Source organism: Trichoplusia ni (assembly GCF_003590095.1).
Source record: "Trichoplusia ni isolate ovarian cell line Hi5 chromosome 1 unlocalized genomic scaffold, tn1 tig00002322_group0, whole genome shotgun sequence".
In the NCBI taxonomy this organism is placed as follows: Eukaryota; Metazoa; Arthropoda; class Insecta; order Lepidoptera; family Noctuidae; genus Trichoplusia; species Trichoplusia ni.
In genome coordinates, this window is record NW_020799572.1 from 1 (window position 1) to 24,499 (window position 24,499).

General features: G+C 34.7%; 1 protein-coding gene across 1 annotated transcript; it reads right to left on the reverse strand.

The window, feature by feature from the left end:
* Positions 1–5,616: 5,616 nt before the first annotated feature.
* Positions 5,617–16,267, reverse strand: LOC113506143 (UNC93-like protein). Its single transcript, XM_026888996.1, has 6 exons — positions 15,538–16,267; positions 15,163–15,385; positions 14,200–14,365; positions 12,337–12,604; positions 8,761–8,957; positions 5,617–8,081 (listed from the first exon to the last, which is right to left on the reverse strand). Exons 1-6 carry the CDS (start codon positions 16,205–16,207, stop codon positions 7,959–7,961), a joined length of 1,647 nt encoding a protein of 548 aa, XP_026744797.1. The 5' UTR covers positions 16,208–16,267; the 3' UTR covers positions 5,617–7,958.
* Positions 16,268–24,499: the final 8,232 nt, after the last annotated feature.

A 24,499-nucleotide genomic window follows, 5' to 3' on the forward strand; every position in this document is an offset into this window, starting at 1 on the left:
GCTTGCGCATCATCTTTAAAAAGTTTAAAGAATATGCTCAATTGGTTAATGATTAGATTTAGAAAAAATAAAGCATATAACATAAAAAATGTTAGGGATTGGTCTATCCCTAACATTTATTATTACCCTAAAAAGTAGGTAGTAGTCGATTCTCAGACTTAAATAAGCATATTTGATCTATAAAATGTCCTACAGTCTTTTTATTATGTTCAGGTGGCAAAGATGACTGATGCCGCAATTTCATTGAAATTTCCTTTCCGAAGTCATGTGATTAATATATAGACTTTCAAAAATGAAAATGGTAATAAAGTTTGCTATCGTTCACGACCTACATTAGAAATCGTAAATTGATTTAAATGAATTATTGATATGTTTCTGGGACACTTGAAACTTGCTAGTAAAATCGCACGTGTAACCAACATTATATGATGACTCGGTCATTGGTATTTGTTTCACGAATACAAGCTTTTGTGTGTGACTTTCATAGTTGAAATAAGATGTTTAGAAAGAAAGAAAAATATGTTTTTTTTAGAATAAATTACGACTCATCTTCGCATTTCTGGATGATTATTAAATACCATTGTAATTCAAGATAAACTTTATTTTGTAGAGAATTCAATGAGTAATATCGACAAGGAAAAAAAAGCATAATATATGTCCACAAATATGTTTCTGATTTGTGTGCATACTAATATATAATATGTGTGCCAAGTGAAATCACAAACTGATTAAACAAAAAACTTTCACAGCTATTTTATGTAATATTTTTCGAAAATTAAGTAATTTTAACTGGTGTCACAGAATTAGCTAAACATCTTTTTAAGTGAACTCCCGAAGAATTATTAATTTTTGAACACCATAAGTTTGATTGAAGATGTCTTATTAACGGTTTTGCAAAGTGGGATGATGTCCTGAAATTTTAACTTACTTAGTACACTATAGTCTATTAGTCTATTAAGAGTAGTCCTAATAAGAGTTTGTTTGTTTGAACGCGCTAATCTCGAGAACTACTGGTTCAAAATAAAAATAAAAATTTGTTCAATAGACCATTCATCGAGGAAGGTTTAATAGGAGCGAAGATACAATGGAAAATGTGACAAAAACGGAGAAAAATATTCATCTTCGAGGGCTTCCGTTCAAAAACAGATAGGCAACAGCTAGTATATATTTTTTTTATACACTATGATATATCATTATATAAATACTCACCATCAAAATCTGGGATCGTCCACTGTTGGCACTTTAACTTTTGTTTTCTGTTTGTGTCCCTCAGCCATCATTTGTACAGTTTTCCTTATTTGAATAAAAGTGATATATTCAAGTACATTTCCATACGGCTTTGAATCCTGTAAAATGCTGCGTCGATTAATAGTTCCTAATCCCTGAGAAGAGACTTGAGGTCTACTACTACTACTATTTAAAGGAAAACTGTTGCAGTTGTCCAAGCGAGATAGTGCTCTATACTAGGTATAACCGCGTCCCTTTTCTACTCAAGTAATTATCTATTATTGAAAGAAGTAGTGGTAGGTTGTTTAACATCGCATTGTGTTTAGAAATTCTTATTCACAGAACAGTCTTCTGTCCGAATTCGTCTCATGCATGAACAATAAGTACATTGGCACTACCAGACATGGGTTGCATGAGAACGAATTAGTTTTGATGATTCGTTTCCTCATAAGATGTTGAGTGACTCAAGGGAACTTGGTTTTATTTTTAAAGAGGTTGTACATAATAGTTTTAAGGAGATTTTAGACAAAGTCTAGCAGATTTGTCTGTTTTACCCCATAAATGTATTTTTTATAAAACATAAGGAAATTTGTGAATGTTCATGTCAACAATTTTCATGATGTTTTACCATAAATGTTTCATCATTGTTGGCGTTTATTAAAAATGCAGCTTGGACACTCAGGAAGACTATCATATTTTTATAGGAAGAGCCTAAGAATATTAATAGTCGATACTTTTTGATCACCAGCCAATTTTGATCTAAGTAGATACTAAGTAAGGGGTAGACTAGAAACATTCGAAATAAAATATTAAAATTTTAGTAAACCAATATAATTATAGTTATAACTTACACGTGCTTATATTATTTGGAACAAAAGTATTACGTAAACATGACAGGTGAAAATTATGACGAAAGAGCGATTTGGGTTATAAATATTGACTACACAGTGCACATAGTTCTGTGCAAATATTTCGGGTTTTATGTGCCTAGGCTATTGCGAAAGCGGCTGACCATTAGTTTTGGACACAAATTATTTTGCGAATACACGTGTAAAAGTGTTTATACGTTAGCACATAACTTTAATTACGACAGAAAATAGTCAAATACTGAAGGTTTTCAGTTTGTGCTTCCTTTGTTTGTGGTGTCATATAGATAGCTTATCTCGGGCGTAGTTTTTGGGGAAAAATCAAGGGTGACATGTATCGATTTCAAGTTGTTTTCGAAATTAGGAATAAGTATTATGGAACATTAAACCTTATTTTCAAAAGTAAAAATTAGTGGCTCGTGGCTAAGTGATAGTTGCTGATCGATTGATCTTAGTTAAACAAAGCCTTGCGCTGCCGGTCTGTAAATGTTTCCATGTTTCTGAAGGCATATTAAATTGTGGATCTGCTGTGTCATTCATATATCTTTGTAGAACTACTTTTCATTCGTTACAGGCAATCAGAAGATAGAAATTCTGACGTGTGTCGTGGTGCCCTGTCCCGAGAATTGCCTTTAAGAAGAAAAAAAAAATCATTCAGCCAGATATAATTTCGTTATAAGTTAGCCAACTTGTAGCGTAATGAATAATTTTCCATTCAATTTATAGTAACGTCATTTCATGATATATTATGTCATTATGCTGGTGTTAAAGTAAAAGAATCACCTTTTCCTTTAACACCAGCTGAATCCTGCAGAATCACCTTTTTGCGGCTACACATACTGGAAATGCCCTACAAAGTGAATGGTGTCCTATTAACGACTTGCACGAAGAATATAACCTGAAGATTCCGTCAAAATATGCGTTCCCGGTCTAGATTTCTAATAAAAAGTCAATTAAAGGAAGAAAGTTACAAATGGTTGGTACATAAAGTCAGTTATTAAAATATATTTTTTTATTACGTCCACATCAGTTCGGTCTAGGCTGTAATTTAGCAAATTTAGATTTTTTAAACTGTCCTTAGTCCAACGCACCATACGGATGGCTATTAGATATTATATAACCGAAAACGACTGTTGAAATAGTGTTGAAGATTTGTTCTGCCAAGAACTCCCTTAGTCATCAAATAAGGTAAACAATGACCGAAATTCCTTATCTATCAACGAAGTTAAAGATTAACCACGTCAAATATAGCAATACTAAAATAGCCGATGTAGAATATAAACAAACAACAAAAGATTGCTATCGACATTTCACCTACTTATTACCTATATTAGAAAGCGTATTCAGATTTGGATAACAGGAAAATTGTCATTGTTTTACTATAAAAATAAAACATTTACGTATTCTTATCACTTAATTGATAGTCGTATCGATTTCGTTTTGTCATTTACCTATTTAGATAAGCACGATTATTTTTTTCAAGTCTCGGAATGTGAACGTGATACGCATGTACTTAGTTGATCTATTTGTTACAATGTTTGTCATTGCGGCTATTTTGATTGCGAAAATGATGAGTTACGAATTTTCTAAAAAAGGAATTAGATTTTCTTTTAACGAATTTTTCCTCGAAATATATTTATCTACAGTTCTCTAAGTTGATCGTAGGCTGAAGTCCATATCTTTAAAAATATGCTTATTGATTATTTAATCATTATCCCGATTGCTTGATTTATTAAGGCTTTTAAAGACTTACGGCTCGTTTTTTCTTTGTTGCAAAATCCACCCTGCACTAATAATTTTGTAGTATCCACTGAAAAAAAACTTATCAAATCTGTCTGTTTGTAGAATACCATACCGTACCATATCAGTAGGTATATTGATTAACTTACGTAAGTAAATAAGTACTTACTTTAGTTAATGCGTTTTCATAAATTAACTTGTTTGAATGATTGAGTTATATTTATATCCTGAATAATAGCTATCAAGTTTATTAAACATTAAGTTTCTAATAAGGAAAAACAAATATATGTGCAATTTATGCAGTTTCGTGGACTAAGATGTGTTTATAACAGGGCCCCGATTCTGCTATTTTACAATGGCCGATGAATGACTGGCAATTGAATTAAATTTGAAATTATTCCTAGTCTCTGAAACATTTTGAAAAAACAAAAAAATATTGGAAGTTATTTGTATTAACCTCGAGTGTACCGTTCCGTTCCGATTTTATAATTATTGTGTAGAAAAATGATTAAGAAAACACGAAAATTGTCATTTTAAGTCAAATTTCATTCATTCAGCGGCCGTTACTGCGGGCTCGAATCGTAAATACGAAATATTGTGTATGCCGCTTAAACTCAGGTTTTACTGTCAATTAAACTGTGATGTGTTATGAACACTTAGAAGATATTTTGTGCGAAGTCGACTTAATACGGGTAGTAGGCCAACGAAGTATTTGTTTTTGAGAAAGTGTGAGAATATTTAGTGTGTGGAGTAGCATCAACGGGAATGTTAAAAGACTTGAATAAATCTTAGGTTTACATTTCCTATTCAGTTAAATAATAAGTGACAGAGTGTGCGTGTGTCGTACCTACACTAATATTTTAAAAGTAAAAGTTTATGTATATGTAGATAATAGATGTTCTTTATCGGATATACCGATTTCGATTATTTCTAATGAATGTGGCTGACATTGATGTGGGCGAAACAGTTTGATTTACTTGTAAGTTATCCATCTTCACTTGTCAAATACTTATAAGTTGGCCACCGCACTATAACTTCTAAAAGTAGTACTATAGCCATAGTGGGAAAGAGATAGAGCACGTTACAAATAGCGCCGTCTTGTTCTTACAAAGCCAAAAACCTTTTTAACTAAAACTAACAATTTTCAAATGATCTTGAACGTTATCCTCAACGTGAATCATTTCGCACACTTGTTTTTTTGATAACTTCTTTATCATTTGGCCAGCTGTCTAATCATTATCTACGCCTATATGCGTATTAGTAGGTACGTAGGTATAATACAAAGTCGTGTTTACGTATATTCTGTGATACGATTAGGAAGAGTTAACCGAGCGTCATTTGTTTTAATTTTCACAGATTAGGTATTTGTAGTAGTAACATAAAAATATGTAATGGAAATAAAACGGAGTGATTTATATTAACGTGTTTTTGTTTTTTTTTTATTGTCCTGTTTTGTATTGTATAGCATTAAACAAATGGTTAGAATCGTTTAAAATCAAAATCAAATTAGTATCACTTTCTTCTGAATATTCGTTTATCGAATTCGCAGTGCCGCAAGTTCGACTCGCACTTGACCGGTTATTAAAATAATGTTAAAATCATATTTTTATTAACATTTTATAAGCTGTACTGTAGTCTACTTTAATTCAAACTCACAATGATATCAGATATTTTTTTATACGAAAGTGTGAAAAAAATGCTCTACATAAGTAAATGTTTTAAAATGAATATCACACGTTTTAGGTGCAAGCAGGAATCGTGTAGGGTTGAATTGAAAAAACAATTTGACCAAACAACTCTATGTTTATTTCATCACAAATTCATATGACATCATTAATAAAGTAACATAATATCTTATTCAAACAAAAAAGGTGTTATCTCAAAAATAGAGCGATAGATTTATTTATTATTATATAATAGCCTTACATAACTAACTCTAACTTTTTAATTTACAATAATATAATAATATGCTTATATTATTTATATAATTACATTTTATTGTTAATTTATCACGTGGTTTTGTTACCCTACCTATTGCATAAACCTTGCATACTTGGTGTCAGGACAAACGGAAAAGACAGGGTAAACTTAGAAATTGTACCATAACATGGACTTTCCTAATGCCGATGTAGTTCTGATAATAAATAGAACGATATGAATTGTTACCTCCGCAGACAGCAGGCACGTACGCTACGAACGATACGTACGCCACGTACGCAACGTACACTACGTACTTGTCACAATAATTGCACTGTTGCGCCATACTTTGTAGTCGGCTAAAGATATTTTCTATAATAGAATAAAATCTTCCTCGTAGTTTACAGTACAAAATTAGCTCGCATCGTGTCTTTGCAAAGTATATTCGATCTGTGGAGGTCCCAATAGCATTCCATACATAAATACTTTTAGAATCTAACATAAATATACCTATATAAACTCTTAAAATTAACATGACGTTTAAAATTGTAAACGACAACAAGCTCTTATGCTGTGGATACAATTTTAAACGTCCATGTGATAGGTATACACAAAGCTTAATTTATCTACGTATGTATAATATTGCTATAATTAAAAATAATATTAATTCATTTGATCTAGTTACCTTACGATCAGATTTTCAACCGCTTTTAAATCCATCGCAAAAGGGGTTTAGTATATATAAATTCCAAAGAAACAAATTACCTATACACGACAGTTATCTGTCTTGTTGGGCATTGAATAATAATAATATTAACAAATGTAAAATTATTTAATTCGTATTAGACCAATGATCCTGGAACCATTGGTCCTCACAACTGATGGTGAATAAATAAGATGTCTGACCGCGATGACGCTACATTTACTAAAAATTAATACTGTTGATGTACACATAACTATACCTGCTCCAAAAAATACAAAAAAGAAATAGAATTTGTTAAACAAACATAAATAAATATATTACCTATACATGTATAATGTCACTCGGCAGTTGTGCTAGCTGTATCTACATCTGTTACAATGATATATAACGCCATCTGGTGACATCTTTGCACAATAAATACTCCAATTTACGTTTGTGCTCTGCTATAATTGAGCAACGTTATACGGATCAAGTTTCGAAAAGCAAAGAGCTTTGTATTTAATCGACCAAATTAGATATCCTCTTTTAAACAAAACAAAATCTTAGTTTGAATGCATTAGACTATTTAAGACGGCTGTTTTAAACCAGTGTCAATATACCACCCTTGTGGTTGAACCAGAAAACTAACGCCACTTTCTACTAACGTGTACGAATTTTATTGTTTAATACCAAATATATAACAAAACAGACTAAGAAGTCAAACGATTAAAACAATGCGCTTAATTACTAACGAAAGAATAATGAACCCAGACGGCTACATTATCATTCCATTGGAATCAATGTTATTGACGCTTACGTCCCCAACCAAGCGGCATCGGTAAGGACAAAATGTAATATATCGCATGCACCTCTGATTTCATGAAACTGTAAGGCGAAGCGGACGTCTTCAATATAGTTTCACAACCAATGAAATCTATAGCCAAAAGGTTTTACAATACTGTTCGAGCATTTAGGTATTTTGAATTTCGAAAATTCAATTATTGATATCAATTGTTAAGATGTCAAAAATTATCTACATTGATTGCTGCATAGACAAGAGCTGACCTCTTGAATAAAAATAATGTACCATAATGTAAGAGATTATTGTCCTTCGAGACACAAGACGACGTCGGATTTGTACCATCAAAGTGTTTCGCTGAGATTCATATGTATTTAAAATGAATAAATACGGGTCTTGCAATGTATGGGACAGCTGTACCAAGCAGTTGCACTGCAGCAGTGTTGTGTTACCCTCATGTTTGTACTTGTAAAGTCTTTTAGATTTTTCGCACCTCTTCCGTCTTATAATAACTTAACTATTGGATACATAAATAGCACTAATTACATTCGAGATTATAATATGGAGATGTCATTGTGATTTTGTACATACCCAAACGTATGGCAAAATTTTGTATGTGCGTGTGGGGCAGCCTAAACTAATGTCCGTGCGGCGAGATGTTCGCGTTAGTGTGGGACGGGGCCCGGGCGGGCGCCGCGGGGGCTGGCCCGGGGCCATCGGCTATGGCTTACAGGTGCGTGATGATGATTTCATCATCGATCTCGTCCTTCTCGTCGTCTTCTTCTGGCGGCTGCTTGGCGGCCTCGGCAGCGATGGCCGGGTCCTCAGCGATGGCCTTCAGACGGCGAGCCTTCAAAAACAAAACACTCGTCAGTAAAGAAAATGTTGTTTTCAAAATGCAGTTCGGATGTCATAAAATTATGGGCAAATTTAAGTGACGAATAATAGTTATTTACACAAGTGATATTGAAAACATGAACAAGTTACGCACGTATTTCAACTACAGGGTCATGATTTATAACGAACAATATTATTCAAATTAGCTCTTTTATCTGTTGTTTAAATACTTTGGGTACAATACGCTATTTACTTGTTATGGCTCCTAATATTAGGCTCAAAACGAATGTTCAATTTGCGCTCGACCGTAACATAACAGCGCTAATATTATTCAGTTTACTTGCTAAATTCAAAACAATATAAAAGTCGTAGCAAAAGTATTGGAAACAAAAGAAAAGCTAAGAAATCCTTTGATCCTATGATAAGTCTTAGAACAAAATTAGACTACATAGAACGTGCCATAAGTCTTTCATGAGGCACTACAATTCTTATTTTCCAGTCGCACATAACCTATGTCCTTTAAAACATGGTCTGTATTAAAGTAGTAGTCTTCCATTACTCTCGCTTTCACTACTGGAAAATCCGTGTACCGGGACCGAGAAGCTTTCGGATAATCCCGCTGAACCGACAGACATTAGCAAAAATGGACTCTACCGGGCGGCAGAAACCTTAAACAGCATTAAAAATCTCACCTTTCTCTTGTGAAGGATTTCGACGACAATGTACCCGGCGACACCGATGAGGAGCATCACCATCATGACGTAGAGCTTCATCCTGGCGCACAGGTGCGTGGAGTACGCGTAAGCGATGACGAAGCCAGCACTCTCCCACAATCTGTAGTTGGAGAAGGCGGCCTCTTTGTTGCGTCTGAACAATACACCGTACAACCCTGCAATTGAGAAATGGAAATGAGTTAGGAACTCTTTAGATTTAATAGAAAATGAGTTTGCGTATTGAATGGTTTTAATAAGTTTTATACTGAAGTCAAAAGATTGAGTACCCTTGGTTTTTCTATTTGTTTTGTATCGTAATGTTTTGTCTTATGACTGTAGGTAGTGTAGACCAAATTTTGGCGATTAATTTTTAAGTTTATTCAAATACGTAATTGAGAAAAATAAAAATAAATCTATTATACCTATTCACTAATCAATGAGAGCTGTTAGCTGTATATTATAGATTTTTTTAATAGTTTTGATACTGATCTAAAATGAAATTTTATAAATTTCACTATTCGAAAGCATACGGAGAAAAATCTGTACGACCACCTGAGGTTCCAAAGAGGTTATGATCGTTCGTAGCAGGCTATAAAATTCTATTTTTAACTTGAACCCCATTGAAGCGAGACTAAACATTTATGGTTATCGGGATGTTCCTTCCATTCTTGTTCTTGTTAGGCGAAGCTTCAGACCGGTTTTAAGCTATACTTAGACTTAGTCAATCCACTCTACTCAGGCTATGATAGAATTATTAAGTATATGTATAATTTAAAGATAAATTTACACTTTACCCAGTTAAAAATTAACAAAAGAAAAGAGTTCAACGCGTATTCGTGTGTCTTAACGAAATAGGAACGATGATAATATAAATCGGTTCAGATAACACATCATTTTTGTGTTCTTTGAAAATTTTGTATTGCCTATATTGGTACGAGGCGAGAGTTGCGTTTATAATATTCATTCTATCCTAAGCGTAGTTTAATAGCCTATAAAATACGTCGTGTGATCTTTAGCCTTATTTCTGCTTCACTAAAACGGTGTGAATATCCTGTCTTTTATTTTAATTGAAATATAAATAAGGTAGATTTGAGAATATTTTTACTACCTTTGCCTGTACCATTACATTGTTATTATCATTCATTAGGTAAATGTAACTTGTTAAATAAGTCTTTATTATTTAAAATTGCTACTACCCAAAAGAATTAATCTCTTGAATTTATGTTTTCCATGCATTTTAGATATAGTTGAATTGAGTTGTTACTTGAAACATATAATAGCGATATTGCAACCTTCAAATGAAATTGTTTATCCGTAATTTACACTTAGTGAAGGAAAAAAGATAGAGAAACAATTATGGATCCCGTCAGGCATAGAAAATTTTCGATAATCCGATCTTGTATTGTTGAAACCTATTTCTGAATATAAATCAGATTTAATCAAATAATATGTTGTATGCACAACTGGGTGTAATTAAGTACACAATAATATGTTTATAGGTAGGTAAGTACATTCGATATTTCTGTTAAGTTTGTGAACAGAGAAGATTAAAAGAAAGACAATATAAAATGCAAAGAAATCGCTGTATTGACACAATTGCTCATAATTTTGCAACGCAACAAACAGGTTTTAGATTTTTGAAAGAAGATGACTTTTTAAAATTCATTCGTTCTTTAGAGTCGGAAAATAAGTCTCAGTTGATAGTCAAGTTCTGGTAAGTGCAATCGAAGGTTATATATTGAATTTAAAACATTACATAGTTGTTTTCATGAGATTGATGCTTGCAGTCACAACATCACTGAATTTAAGTTAGGCTATAGTTACTTGTCCTAAGTCTGTGTACCTTTGTGCGAGACGAGGATTTCATTACATAATACGGTTTGCTTTTATAAAAAATTATTGCTGTAGCTACTATTCGCAATATGCAAACACTCATTAAAGTCATTACTCATTAATTTAACTAGAAAGAAAGATTTGATTTACACAAATATAAACATAAGTAAGCCATATTCAAAACGTAGCAATAAGTCAAACAAGAGTGCAAAACAAATAAATGTGTATGTAAATAATGTCAGTCTCCGTATACTTGATCTAACGACCTTTCGACTTGTAAATGTGTATCCAAGAGTTATGATTCTTGTTTATTATTAATTCGACTAGTCTTCGCCTCACGACACGACCTAGGCTGTGCATTAGAATGCAAGTTAATGAGCTACAAATAATATATTATTTACAATATCTTGCGTATTTATTGAACTTCGTAACCGATGTTTGATTAGATCGTTAAGCACGGGGTATTGAATAGTGTGTTAGCCAATGCAATGAGGTTTAAGTTAAATATGTAGCTTCTTGTTAAATAAAGAGTAATCTGAAACTTATAATTCAATAAATCGACTAGAATATAACTTGCGAATAAGCTACAAATGTTTGTAGAGGCTGACCTATTAACTTCGTAGCAAGGAAACTTATAAATCTATAAATACAGTTAAAATACTTGTTCCTAAGCTAATCGCCAATTACATAAGAAATAATGATGTAAAAGGTGAAATAGAATCTTAGTAAATTGCTTCATTTACATGTATTGGCCATCTAATGATGCAATATAAAACGTACATTACTCAAATAGTTACTATAAATACTGAACACTAGATATTAATCACCTCATTTGAATGTTTGAAGCATTAAAGGTTGATGTGTACAACTTAAGATGCGGCTCTACAATTTTGCCTTCATTGAGCAATAGTTTTAGAATATGGTACATAGAGAATGTTTGATCCATTTATTGTATTAAACTGTCGAATAGCTTTTTGTAACCATGCGTTTTTCATAACGATTTTCCGTTTATGCCAAAAGTAACCAAAAATGGACCCAAAAATGAAATTTTAAAAAGCCTATATTCCTCTATTGTGGATTTAAAAGCACTGTAGCAAAAGTGGCCTGCATCTTATTCGTGTAATATTATTAAGAGGTAAAAACTGTTGCGGCTTTTATCTTGTTTAAGTATAAAGCCTTCAAATTAGTGAATGGAGCATTCGGAGAACTACTAAACTACACAACTTATGTTAACTCAAAAAGCGCAGCAGTGGCGCCACCGCATGTGGTGGCGCTAGTAGAGCAATATGGAGCGCCATTGTTGAGCGATACAATGGCGCACCCAGACTGAGTTGATAGTGAATCAAAACTTTATTTACCACTTAATATAATCGACTGTCTTAAAAGTCAGCAACTAATTATAACGTTATCATGAATTTATGTGGATTTATACGGTGGTAAGGTTACTGACAAAACAGTAACCTTACCACCACGTTTTAGAGTAACACTATTTTAGTTTTGGCTGAATCTAAAGCACTTGCAAGACTGCAATAGGCATTGGTAGGCGGAGAACCGTACTGTATATACGTACATTTATTTTTGAAAAGATTAACTTATGGAGTTACTTTCCGGTTCTTCTCGTAACATAACGATTTGAAAGTGCCTGGAAAACGGCCTACTTGAAATAAAAAATTTTAATTTGATTTTTAACCAATAAAAGTTTGAATTAATGTTAGTACTCACCATTGATTTGCGTCTGCCACACAGCGTCACCAACGCCCCACAGTCCAGAGATCACGAAGAAAACTGTTGGAGACTCAGGATTCGGCTTCCAGATAAGGAGCCAAACTATCAGTCCCAAGTGCAGGGCGGCTCCCATCACGAGTATGGGGAATCTACCGATGTACTTCATAGCAGATCCGAAGACCAGTGAACAAATAGCATTGACGACCCCGAAGCAGATCATCACGTAACCGATGGAGCGGATACCGAGAGCACAGGATACGTAAGCCTGGAAACAAAGTGAGGGTTTACTTGAGAGGTCATAAAAAGAGTATTTTTAAGTCTGGTCAATGATCTGATAGGCTATTAATGTTGATTAAAGTAATATTATTTCAGTTTTAATTGGAAGAAAGACGCTGCTCTACGCTACTTAGTTTTTTCTTTTGCCCAGTGGCAAAATTGATGGAAAGGTATTTTGGTAGTGTTGAAATTTAAAGCATATTCTGATCAAGAAAGAAAGAGTTGTTGTATTATTACACGTGTACATAACTTAATGATGTTCACTTCAGATTGATCAGCTTTGAGTAACGTAATTTTTATTGCAATTACTATTTGTTTATTTATAGAATCAAGTTCGATTAAAACTTTAATTTATTCTAATCGAGCAATTTAAAGGATATCGTTAAGAAAACTGGAAGAGATGATAATGTAAAAAGCACGTGTATGTTATATTTAAATGCATTCTAAATTGCTTTTAGTATTCAGTGCAATCGATATACATTAATTAATTTTATTCAATTGGTTTACAGAAAACGTGTCTAACTAATAATGTCAGTATAACAGTCTGTAATTGTTATATATCGAGTACTTTACATAACAGTCTGAACATTACACATATTGGCGTGTTGCAGTTGAAACTATTTTACTTCCTTTCAGTTATATAACATCCTATATATAACGGTACGTGTTAGCAACATTGGAGGTCAAGATGGCGCAAACTTTTTTTTACCTTCCCAAGTTTTTTTTGATTAGGTACCCTCAATTATAAATGTTTTATTTGAAACAAGAATGAGAAGACTAGATAATCGTATATAATAGCAGGTATTACGCGAAATTGGTCCTACGATTAAAATAAATACGGAAAAAAATGTTATGATCTTCTTGTTAATTTTCTACTCGTATGTGAGGACGAAAACTGTATTATTTAATTGTATGTCAAGAGAGTGAGGTATATTTTTTATAGTTTGAAAGGATATGTATGACAGTAATCTTAATCTAAATAACGAATTTATACTTTTTAAACTGAGTAGTAGCTAGTACCAGACACAGGACGAAACAGTAAACTTTAAATAATATTTTTTTTGGTATATAAGAATATAAGTAATATAAGAAGCTACAAACATTTCTAATCGTGCTAATATCTTCTAGGAACCATTTTACAACGTTTTCAGGTAGTTACGAGAATGCAATTTAAATAAAACTGACGTCGTTGAGTGTGATTATTTGTAATTAAATTTTATTGTTGTCTTCCTGGCCATTCAAGTAACGCTCATGATTAAGATATTTTATTCTAAGAAATAAGGTATATTAATACAGAATGACTTCCACACTCCTATGATTAATATGTCTGTTTAATAACGACTGTAACTAATTTTAATGACAGGTCGACTGAAAATTGAAGTTGCGTTCATTTTACATTGTGATGAAGTTTCTAGGGGGCAATTTAGTTCTCAACAAAACTGAAGAAAAACGTTTTGTGCCATGAATAGAAAAAATGGAGATAATATAAAACTGCTATATAGCCCTGAAAATGTCCCCAGGATGCGGTAACACCGCTTTCCACATTATATTTAAGAATCGATGAAAATGTTAAAGAATCTTTACCTGGGTGTAATCTGCTCCAATGAAAGCCTGCTCCATTCCGATCCATAGCGTGATGGGGATCAGTAGCTGCTGGTTGGGTTTCTTCAGTTGGTATGCGGTGGCTGACAGCAGCTGGATGCCAGACAACTCCTTTGAGGGGTCTGTCTGCCTTTGTTTCTCACCGTACCTGCACAAAAGAAGGAAAATGAAACACTGTTTTATTTCATGGAACTCCCTTCTCTTCCTTTTTCTAAATAACCACGTAATGCTTTAGAAGGCTATTTATATTTGACTACACCATAATAGGTTACAATCAGGTTACAATCAATTAAAAACGAAATATGCAATATAATAACACCGTTACGCTACAACATGAAACGACTCTTGAATATAAACAGCATTAGATAAATTGGTGAATTTCGGCGAACGTACTGGCACTGAATAACCACTTAGAGTAATATTATTGCCGGTGTGGAAGCGTGACAGAGCATTACATTTCGTAGAGCGACACTTCTCTTTTCCACAACAGTAAGTTATAATATTATTTTAAGAAGCGGTTATAGGCCTAGAGTTTTGAACTAGAGATCTCGTTGCCAAGACATGTACGCAGTTAATGTGGCCTATTCGACCGTGGCAGGCTAAATATTAGTCAAATCGACATGAAATATAAGTAAACATTACATTCTAAATAATCCTAGTCGTTCGGAATGATCTAGGTGCTTACCATAAACGAGCTTACTTTGAAACTATTTAGTATTTAACTTGAAACAGCTTGGTCTATAGGCATGGAAAATGTCTCAAGTGAAATTCAAAGAGAAGTTTTCGTAATTTAACTTTGGCGTTCATTCAACTTGATCAAGTCAATTACAAGTACTTTTGAACGAATATAATTTTTTTTGATAATATTATACGAATCTCCTTCAGTCTCCCCTCTTTGATTTGAAATTACCTATTATAAAACAAAATATTTGGTTGTTTATTTACCTGGAAAGTGGATCAACAAGCAGTGCAACCATAAGCACGGCAACAACGACACAGGCGAGGTATATGGCACTGATCTCATATATCTCGCTGTCGGGCGGCCTGTGCAGGTTCTGGTTGTCATGGTGACCGCCTCCGATCATGCAGAAGTTGGCGCCGCAGGTCAACAACGTTTTGCTCGTGTTCTCCGTTGTCGTAGTGGTGTTGTGGACTCCCGATGAAAACACTGCCGAAGATATTACGTTGCTGCATTTGTTTTCATCAATATACATCATTTAGAACAGAAGTAAAACTCCAGTTCAAATAATGTGAGTTTAAGATGCTCTTTATATGATATGATAGTGGACTATAAATAATGGATTGTTGGTTGACACTCACCTAAACTTGAGATCAAATTTCCCCAAAGCTCAGCGGTCTGCCAAGCCAGAAAGAAGAAGCCGAAGAACCGTACTATGATACCGTCGACGGCCTGGTCGGTCAGCTTCGCGTACACGCTTCCCGCTTGCGTTAGATACGTGGCCTTCGAGGTCCACATAGGGGCGGCTCCCAGGCCGACCACCACACCCGCCGGGACCAGGGTGTAGAACGCCGGGTAGAACTGCGCCCCAATGTACGGCGCATAACACATCATGGATATACAAAGGGTCCATTTGACCGTTAGCCTCTTAATTAGGAAGGTGGGTACAAATATACAGGAGACAACAAGCGCCGCGTAGATTGAACTCAGAGACACGGTCCCGAGACCATCTGCAGCGTTTATCGAGGACTGAAGATTCGCAGTCCCCTGGAAGGCGGTGAATTGGATCATAAATGCTGCGCTCACAGCAGCTATGTTCTTTAGTATTCTCCATTTTTCGTTGACATTTAATGTTACTTTGCCGGAGTTAAAGTTATCGTCTTCAGTGGGAAGCGGTGGGGGCTTGACGATGTCATCGTTCGAGTCGCGGTCGTGCTGGTAGCCGTCGTTTTTGAATCCCGTCTTGATTGTGTACACAGAGTCTTTGTCCGGACGATCATCTTCACGTCCGCCGCCGTGCGTAGCAGTCATGCCGTGTTACCTCCTTTTGCCCTGAACAAAGAAAAATAATTTAATTAGCACAAAACATTTTTTTTACTTGGCCAAAATGTATTAATGTGTCTCGTTTCTCGCAGAGTATAACATATTATGATACCTAAAGAGTTTTGTATGCAGACCGTGATTGGTGACTTAAAAATTCATGTAGCATGTCTGTTAAACGTAAGGTTGATTGATATTCTTGACTTTTGAGCTTCTTTTTAGCGAGGTTTGAGGTGAAGAATTTATATTAAGTATTTTAGCTTTATTTTATATGTCAAAAATATAATATGACAGTCACGACTACGGCTCTCCGTTTGTATCGTTGCTATATAATGCTTAATAAATAGGTCACTCAATTTTTAATCACGAATGTGCTTTGTAATTACGATGTATGGTTTAAATTGCCTCTTATTTTAGCAAGTCTTCAAAATTGGGCACACGAATTAATCTCGCCTAATTAGTTCAGCTCCAAGCGTGTCTCCACGCCAGTCGCTGAAGTTTTTGTTATAAATACGAATTTGATCCGCACACAGTACTACAATCGTGTACATCGGCTGTGTACATATAGTGCTATTGTTTGCTGGGTTTCACAAAATGTTTCGTCATGATATAATCACTACATTTAAACCAATGCGGCTCCTACCTCGAAACAAACAGTCTAAAGTATTAAATTCTTGTTCGGCTACGTCAAGAGTTTGAAAATTCCTACAACGATTCCTTTTGTCTAATTAACCTGAAACCAGTCGTAACTAGTATTTGAATAGAATTCAGCTGTTTAATAACGTTCAACTGTTTTTAAAATACGAATTCAAACACGTATTCTTCTTAGTATCTTCTTATACAAATGTCAGTCAACATTCTAAGCATGAAGAAAGTTCTCGCAGTCGCTCGCCGTCAATACAATTGTCAGCAGTATAGCTATCGGTCACCGACACCAGGACGCTACAGTATGAATTATGAAAACAAAGTACTAAGTTTACAAATATTCTCTATATACATGCAACGGTTATACGCCTCATACCTAAGTCTTTAAGATAGAATTTAGTTCTGTAGAGCGTATGCGAGACTGCTGTTAATTACAAATTCTTTAACTCAAAATCTAATACATCTTTTGTCAGTACTTTGCGTTGCATTGAGTATCTTATCGGACTATTGTTTATAGGTAAATACTTAAAGTAAATTTATAGTTATTTGAATGTCGACTTTAAGTACGGTTTTGGTGTTAAGGACGGCGGCGGCGGGCAGAGTGCGCTTAGATTTGAGAATGGTTATTTCTATGTTTAAATTATATGAATGAAACGGTTAAGAAACTGTAGGTATTTTTTTACTTGTACGCACATGTTGAGACACTAAATCAATGACGTCGTATCATATTTTTTTCTTATCAAAAATGTTTTCGTACCTAAGCCACTCTAATACGTGTCTGTTTTACATTTACATTTCAATATTTTATTAATACGTGCATCAAACTTCAGAGAATCAGTGGGCGTCCTTCTATCGAAACTAAATATTTAATTATCATACAAGTTTTGTTTCTCACTAATTTGATTTTGTGAGCAAAATGTCTGTGACTTTTATGACGATGAAGCGATGTTATTAAAACTTTTTGCGGGCAGACAGAATGGTTTCCAAACCGGTAGTGTTGCTTTTATTGCCAAATGGGAAGTAAAAACCTTAATCGTCGTTATTTTGTTTACAAATAAGCGCTGCGAGAGATACGTGCTTAGGCAGGTTTAAGCTATCGGCGTTCGAGAAAGGCTCAGACATAATTAAATGGTGACCGGTGTGCGCCGTGTTGTTCGTGACGAAATGAGTACGCATGTATTCGGATCATGTTGTAGACACCCAAATCGAATAGCTATCGAATGCCCCATTGTGCAATTTAATGACTGCGTACGACGTCTGTTTGTTGTTAGATTTGTAACACGAGTTATTGTTGCCTGAACTCATTGTCAGGTGGTTGTGGGCTACTGTAAACATGGCGTAGGTAACGGCTTACAGAACACTAACACCCGATGTGTTATATAACTGACTGTGATAGCGCTGTTTACATTCAATTTAAAGACGACAACTTGATAAACTGCCTTATATGATAGAATAGTGATTAAGTTCCTTGTAAAATGGGATCAGGGTTGTGAGATGTCATAGATAGGAGCAATCATTTCACTTTATAATCTAAAACTGTTCCAAAAGGATACCCCTCTGTGAATCTCTTTAAAAACGTGCGATACGTTGTACAGCGCCTTATGATTTATAACATTTAATAATTGTAGAAATAACTATTGAATAGACGTATTTTACAATTGTATTTTTCCACTAATCAACTGAGGTAATATTAAATAATAACTGGCAGTTATGGAATTTTTATAGTTCGCTAATTAATCGAGGGTGGTAAGGGATTGTGCCTTCTCAGTTTTTCACGAACCGTCCACGTTTAATTGGTAGATAACAACCGGATTATCATTTTAATGAGTTCTGTGGCGGCCATTGTTCTAGTCGATTCCCATCATAGATTTGCTAGGGCGCACCAGTGTACAATGAGCGTACCTTAACTGATGAGCCTACGTCATCACATGTGAGTGACACGTGAGCGCAGAATATGCTTCCCAATCATTGTTCCGCATTCGATGAACAACTATTAACTAACAACACATTTTTTGATATAACATTTTCAATGTAAACGAATTTACATTTATATATTTAATCAAGAGACGTAGAACGTCTAGAAACGCCAAAAACTGAACAGGCCACTTTCATATCAAGTTATGAGTAATCTGACGTATCCATACTTGCTTGGCGGGTAGATTGAAATACGAATACTATTTAAACTGTTTTGATTGAGCACTTTCTTAAACATGTTTGTAGAGAAAAACGGTGCAAAATTGTTGGCTTAATCAGCCTAGTTTACGATTAGGCTGATTTAAAATTTCTATGGAAATACATATATTGAATATTTATATAAAATGACATTTTATAGCTCAATTATTTTGTTGAGTTGAGTCAAGCCAACGTAAAAAAAACCCATAACAGGTTTTTGACTCAGTAGACTATCCTTATGGCTCGCCGGTCATTGAATACTGGTTGATAGTAACTGGAATAATAAAATTCATCTCGTTTCCGCAACGAAGTTGTATTGAAAATAAATATAAAATTAAAAGTAATTTAATGTCACGTGCGGACGCATGCGCAGAATGAAACTTCCAGATAGCGCTTATAATGACAAGCTGGCAACCAATAATTTACCTTCATCGTTCGCCTCCATACATTACACGGTAGACTTCTTAGAAGCGGACTGAAGAAATAATTTAGCTGGTGCCTTTACTTCGCATCACAGTATGTTCTAACATTTACTACTTATATTTGATGATGATATACTGATGATAAAGGGAAAGGCACGAGAAAGGGGAGGCCCATGCCCAGCAGTGGGAGGATAATGATACTGATGATATTTGACAAAGAAACATAACTAAATATGTACGAAATATTTGGTCTGAATATCAATCTGCTCAAAGCTATGCAAACAAAAACAAGTCTTTAAAATTTCATAACATTTGCAAAAATTAAGATAGAAGTTATTCGCCTTAACTGTACTTTTAAGTGTTGATGGCTATTAAATAAAGATAAATAAATCCGTTATATTATGTATATGTACCGGCAACAGTATATGATGTATAAATACATCTGAAGACATTACAGGTACGTATTTACAAAACAATTATACAAATAGTTCGTAATGTTATTCACTGAACGTGGGCCGCAGTCACGATAAACGGTTTAACTTGAGTCAAATAGTGTCCTGGTTGTAAAAATGGGTTTGTATTGGTAAGTTCTCATTGTGGAAGGTTCTTAATGGGTATAGAAACTATTGGTAAAAATGTTAACCGGCAAGATTATCAATAGAACTTTTGATGATTTCATTCACATTACCAAGACCGAATATACGTCTTCTACTTCTACCAACCCCTTTTAGACTAGTTTAATATTCATTATTTACTCTTTTTCCAGTGTACCCCAAGTGTTAGTAGCATTATTGTTGCTGGTATTGGTATTGTTTACCTGCAAAAATAATGCTAAGCATTGTCGACACATACTTTAACTATGCTGTCACTGCGAGAGATAAATATGTTCCGCCAAACACCAATAATGCGATTTCCAGGATGCTTCGAAGCACGTTCAGAGATATGGCCGACAAAACACCAATAAATGTGAGTTTCTTTGAAAATACCGCGATAATGTTGTCAGCGGTTTACCTTATTTTATTGTTCGAAGACCGGATATTGTTAACGTAAGTAAATCTCTTTAGTTGCTTCGTACTAACAATAGGTGATAAGGATCAAAGTATTTCACTTCTGGATAAGAATACTATTGCATAACTTTATGACATTTTAGTACCCTCTCATTTGAACAATTTAACGACCGTAGGTAACTGAACTTGTGACGTTAACAGTCCAAAAATAAACACGAAAACAACAATAGTAACAATGGGGCTTGTTGATCAAATTATACTTTGCAAAAACCCTAAGCTAATAGTATGACACTGACACTTTATTTGGCAATTCCCACGAATACAAAGCGCGCGCTTCCATCAGGTGTTCGGTAATTTGAACTTCCGTCGCACCAACCCCGTCATCGAGGTATAATAATGTTTTACAAGGCTACACGCCAAATTGCCCCTGTCATGTTAACATAATACACCTTATAAAATACCATTGTCAAATGGTATTTTTGAAGCGCGTGAATGACGTGTGCCTTCGTTTCTCTTCCTGCCAATATCAATAGGAGACCTTGAAATTTCAGTTTTGGTAGGTGATGGTTACATATGAGGTGAAAGAAATTATAGATTGAAAATTGCCAGTATCACACTTTTAAGGCTTCATCAAAAACACAATCTGATGTTTTCCTTCAACATTCCCATTCGAATTAAAATGTAAACTGCATCGCACCTTAATTGATTGTCACGGCGTTTATCGATATTCGATCAAGTTCAAGTCAAAGTAATCACGTTGATGCGAATTTCGTCGGTACCAATCGATTATCGCGAGGTTCGATACTGAGCACACTGTTGTATATAATTAATTACAAATTACATTATAACGTTAATCGATTCTGGCTCTTTAGCTGAAATAAATCACTAGTAACGGGCAGCCTTCATCGGAAGAGTTTTGTCTACGAAGCGACCTCTGTTACGGCATCAAGGAGGAGTGCATTTGCATAATTATTGAATTGAAAGTGATTAAGTTTTTGTTTTTCTCTCGTGTACGTCTGCGTTACAATGGAGACGACATTGCTGAATGAGGTCGGCGTTTAAATCTGCATTTCATGGTGCTTCTAAAAAAGTACTTTGAAAGAGATTGTTCCACGAGACTTCAAGCTTAATCAATCTACACAACATCGCGTAAAAATTGAAACGGACTTGTATTTATTTCCTGCAGTCAGACGCAACAAACGCATTTTAGCTGATTAGCCGCGATGACACTAGGCTTTAATTTAGTGCCTACATTTTTCTGTCGTTACTTAGCGATTATGTCACTCACTGAGCGCACTTAACCTCACTAGATAAAGGTGTTTGTGGATAAATGTGTTCTTGACATTGATTGCAAATTCTACTATAGCTAAAGTCCTTAATACGTAACATAAATTTTAAAGGCAAGGTTTCGAATATTGTACGATGTCAGTGAGATACATTATTATAGCATTTTATTCGTTGCATCTGACACTATTACGCCGATCCACGACTCTCTCAACAATGGCAGAAAAAAGGTGTTTTTATATAGCGCATTATGTTTGTTATAATCTATTACATAAGTCATTTTAACTTGGAATGGTACACGTGCCTCAACATGGGTTATGCACCTGCAACACATTCGTACTGTACGTTGTGTAAAAGATTATTTTCAAACCATAACTGACTTACAAGTTAACCCGAGAACGCATTACTGTTAACATGAGGAAACCTGCTTCATACAGGTAGTATTTAAGGCATTTAATTATTGAAGTAAAGTTCCTTTATTTTCTTGGTAGCGCATTAATGTATGAATGTGGATGTGATCGTGTGACTATCCGCCGATACTCGTCCTTGCCAAGGCCGTCTACAAACTTCAAGAAGCTCGACGTCGCAATCCAGTGCCTCATCTTTCTTCTTGACCGATATTCCTTAGTGAGTCCGATTCGCAGTCTTATTGTTGCTTAATTGTTATTATGAATTCTCACGGAGGCTGCGGTGTAACTCGATAGCAAACTGCGGAGCTATTAATTTTTTTCAAAGTTTCATAAATCTTTATATAATTTGAGTGTTTACGCAAATGCGATGATATTCGCAAAACAGTGGGAGAACATAACGTTATCCGTTATAACAATGTTCGTCCGTTCCAAGTGACGAGACTTTGTTACTTACTTAGAACATATTTTCATTTTATGTCCCGGAAAGGCTTATTATCGTGCATTAGGTACGCGATGCTGTATTAATTGGTGGCCAAGGTCGAAACACAATGGGCATGGTCGACGCGGGCGCAACAATTGTATACGCAACACCACGGCCTGCCGCTTGAAAAAAAACAATCGTTGTGAATCGTTGACGTTTAACACACACGTGACATTTTGAATCTATAGTTATTGCTCGCACGACTCGCCTGCTGTACCCTGCACCTTTAACCCCGGCGCATCGCTTGACTCAAGCTTTGGCAATATCTCCCACAGCTGTTTATTATCAAACACAGTATTTTCCAGCTACGACACGGTGTGTAATCGATGCAAAGCTATTAGGTCTTACTGTCTATTGTGTTTAAGCACAGTGTTTCTATGTGTTGAGGCTCTTTATACCTAAAGATATTTGTCAAGTTACAGTTGAATATTGAAGTCGACACTAAGTAACTTAAGTTTCGAATTGGTATTCTCTCATTCATCATTAGATTAGATGTGATGTTTTTTGTTTCTTGTGGAATAGAGTATATTCGCGAAGGCATAACATCGATCTAGGCCAGGCGCTAACTTATTGCAAACACGAGATCCGTAGTTCGATTAAATAAGGGAAAACAAACGGCGATCACAATTAACTTGAACACGCGACTGTAATAATATTGTCATTAGTAGTTTTAAAATAAGCTTAAATATTTTTCCATTTGATATTATCAATGTATCCAGAGACTCGTGTAGGTTTTATGAACTCAAAACAGTCCCGGATGTGAAGGATTATTTTTTAATAATAAATATTGTATCTAAATGGGAAATTGTGTATACAATTGTCTTAGAACATTTTTTAGTTTTGTTTATTACGAGGGTTTAACTGAATAAATATTCGTAAGCATATGTTATTGCGTAATATAATTTATAGACATTAAAATATGCATTGCCAAAGGTGGAGACTCTGCTGCACAGCAGGCGGTCAGCAATCTTAAAGAATAATGAACGATGCCAAATTAAGGTTATTACCGTATGAAATAAATAACCCTTGTTAATAATATGATTGGAGTGTGATTATTTAGCTCATACTTTGGGTTATATATCACACGATCCTAGCACGAAACAAATTAGTATAATTATTTAAGACAACATTTGTAAGTATACTTAATTCTCAGTTTCCTGAGTTGCAAATGGATTTTGTGTTCAACCAAATTGTAACGCCAATTCTAAATTCAATTCGTGACATCTCGAGATTTGTTTTTTATTGAGGTTCGTTATTCAAATTCTGCTTTTTTTACGCTTAGTTATAAAACCTCCATGATACATGAAGCAGTTCGTGAACAAACAACAATTACGCTAAGTTAACAATTACTTCAAATAATGTCCGTATTGAGCGTCGTATATAACGAAGTTTTTAATGAAGGGCGACCAATGGAATGTAAGACAAATAGTTTTTATTGTAGCTTATAATATTTCCGCAGTGGAACGACGGCGAGCGAGCAAGGCGTGGGCATTCCTGTACTGGATGTTAATATATTATTTATTGAATGCGATTACCTGTTACGTTTAGATTGCAAATCTTTACAGTTATTTATGACTAGGTTTCCCTCGAGGCTTCGCTTGTGAACTCACATTTATAGCTCAGAGCCAGTCAGCTTAGTGCGTTCTGTTTATTTATAGATGATCTTAATGATGATGACTTCAGAGTAAACAAGCAATTTAACCCTTATTCGTCTTAAAATTAGGTGCATTATCTACTGACAATACTAAATCGATATAATTCGGCAAAAAATGTAGTGTTTATATGCATTCATTTCCGCATCACTTTCACTAAAAGCGAAACTTATTTATGTACTCGTACGTGCAAAACTTAAAGTGCCGATT

Excerpts from the sequence above, each read along its gene's own strand:
- LOC113506143 (XM_026888996.1), bottom strand. The coding sequence starts at position 16,207 with ATGACTGCTACGCACGGCGGCGGACGTGAAGATGATCGTCCGGACAAA. Across the intron at positions 8,958-12,336 it reads GTGGCAGACGCAAATCAATG|GGTTGTACGGTGTATTGTTC; the intron begins GTGAGTACTAAC and ends TCTCAATTGCAG. Across the intron at positions 8,082-8,760 it reads AAATCCTTCACAAGAGAAAG|GCTCGCCGTCTGAAGGCCAT; the intron begins GTGAGATTTTTA and ends TTGTTTTTGAAG.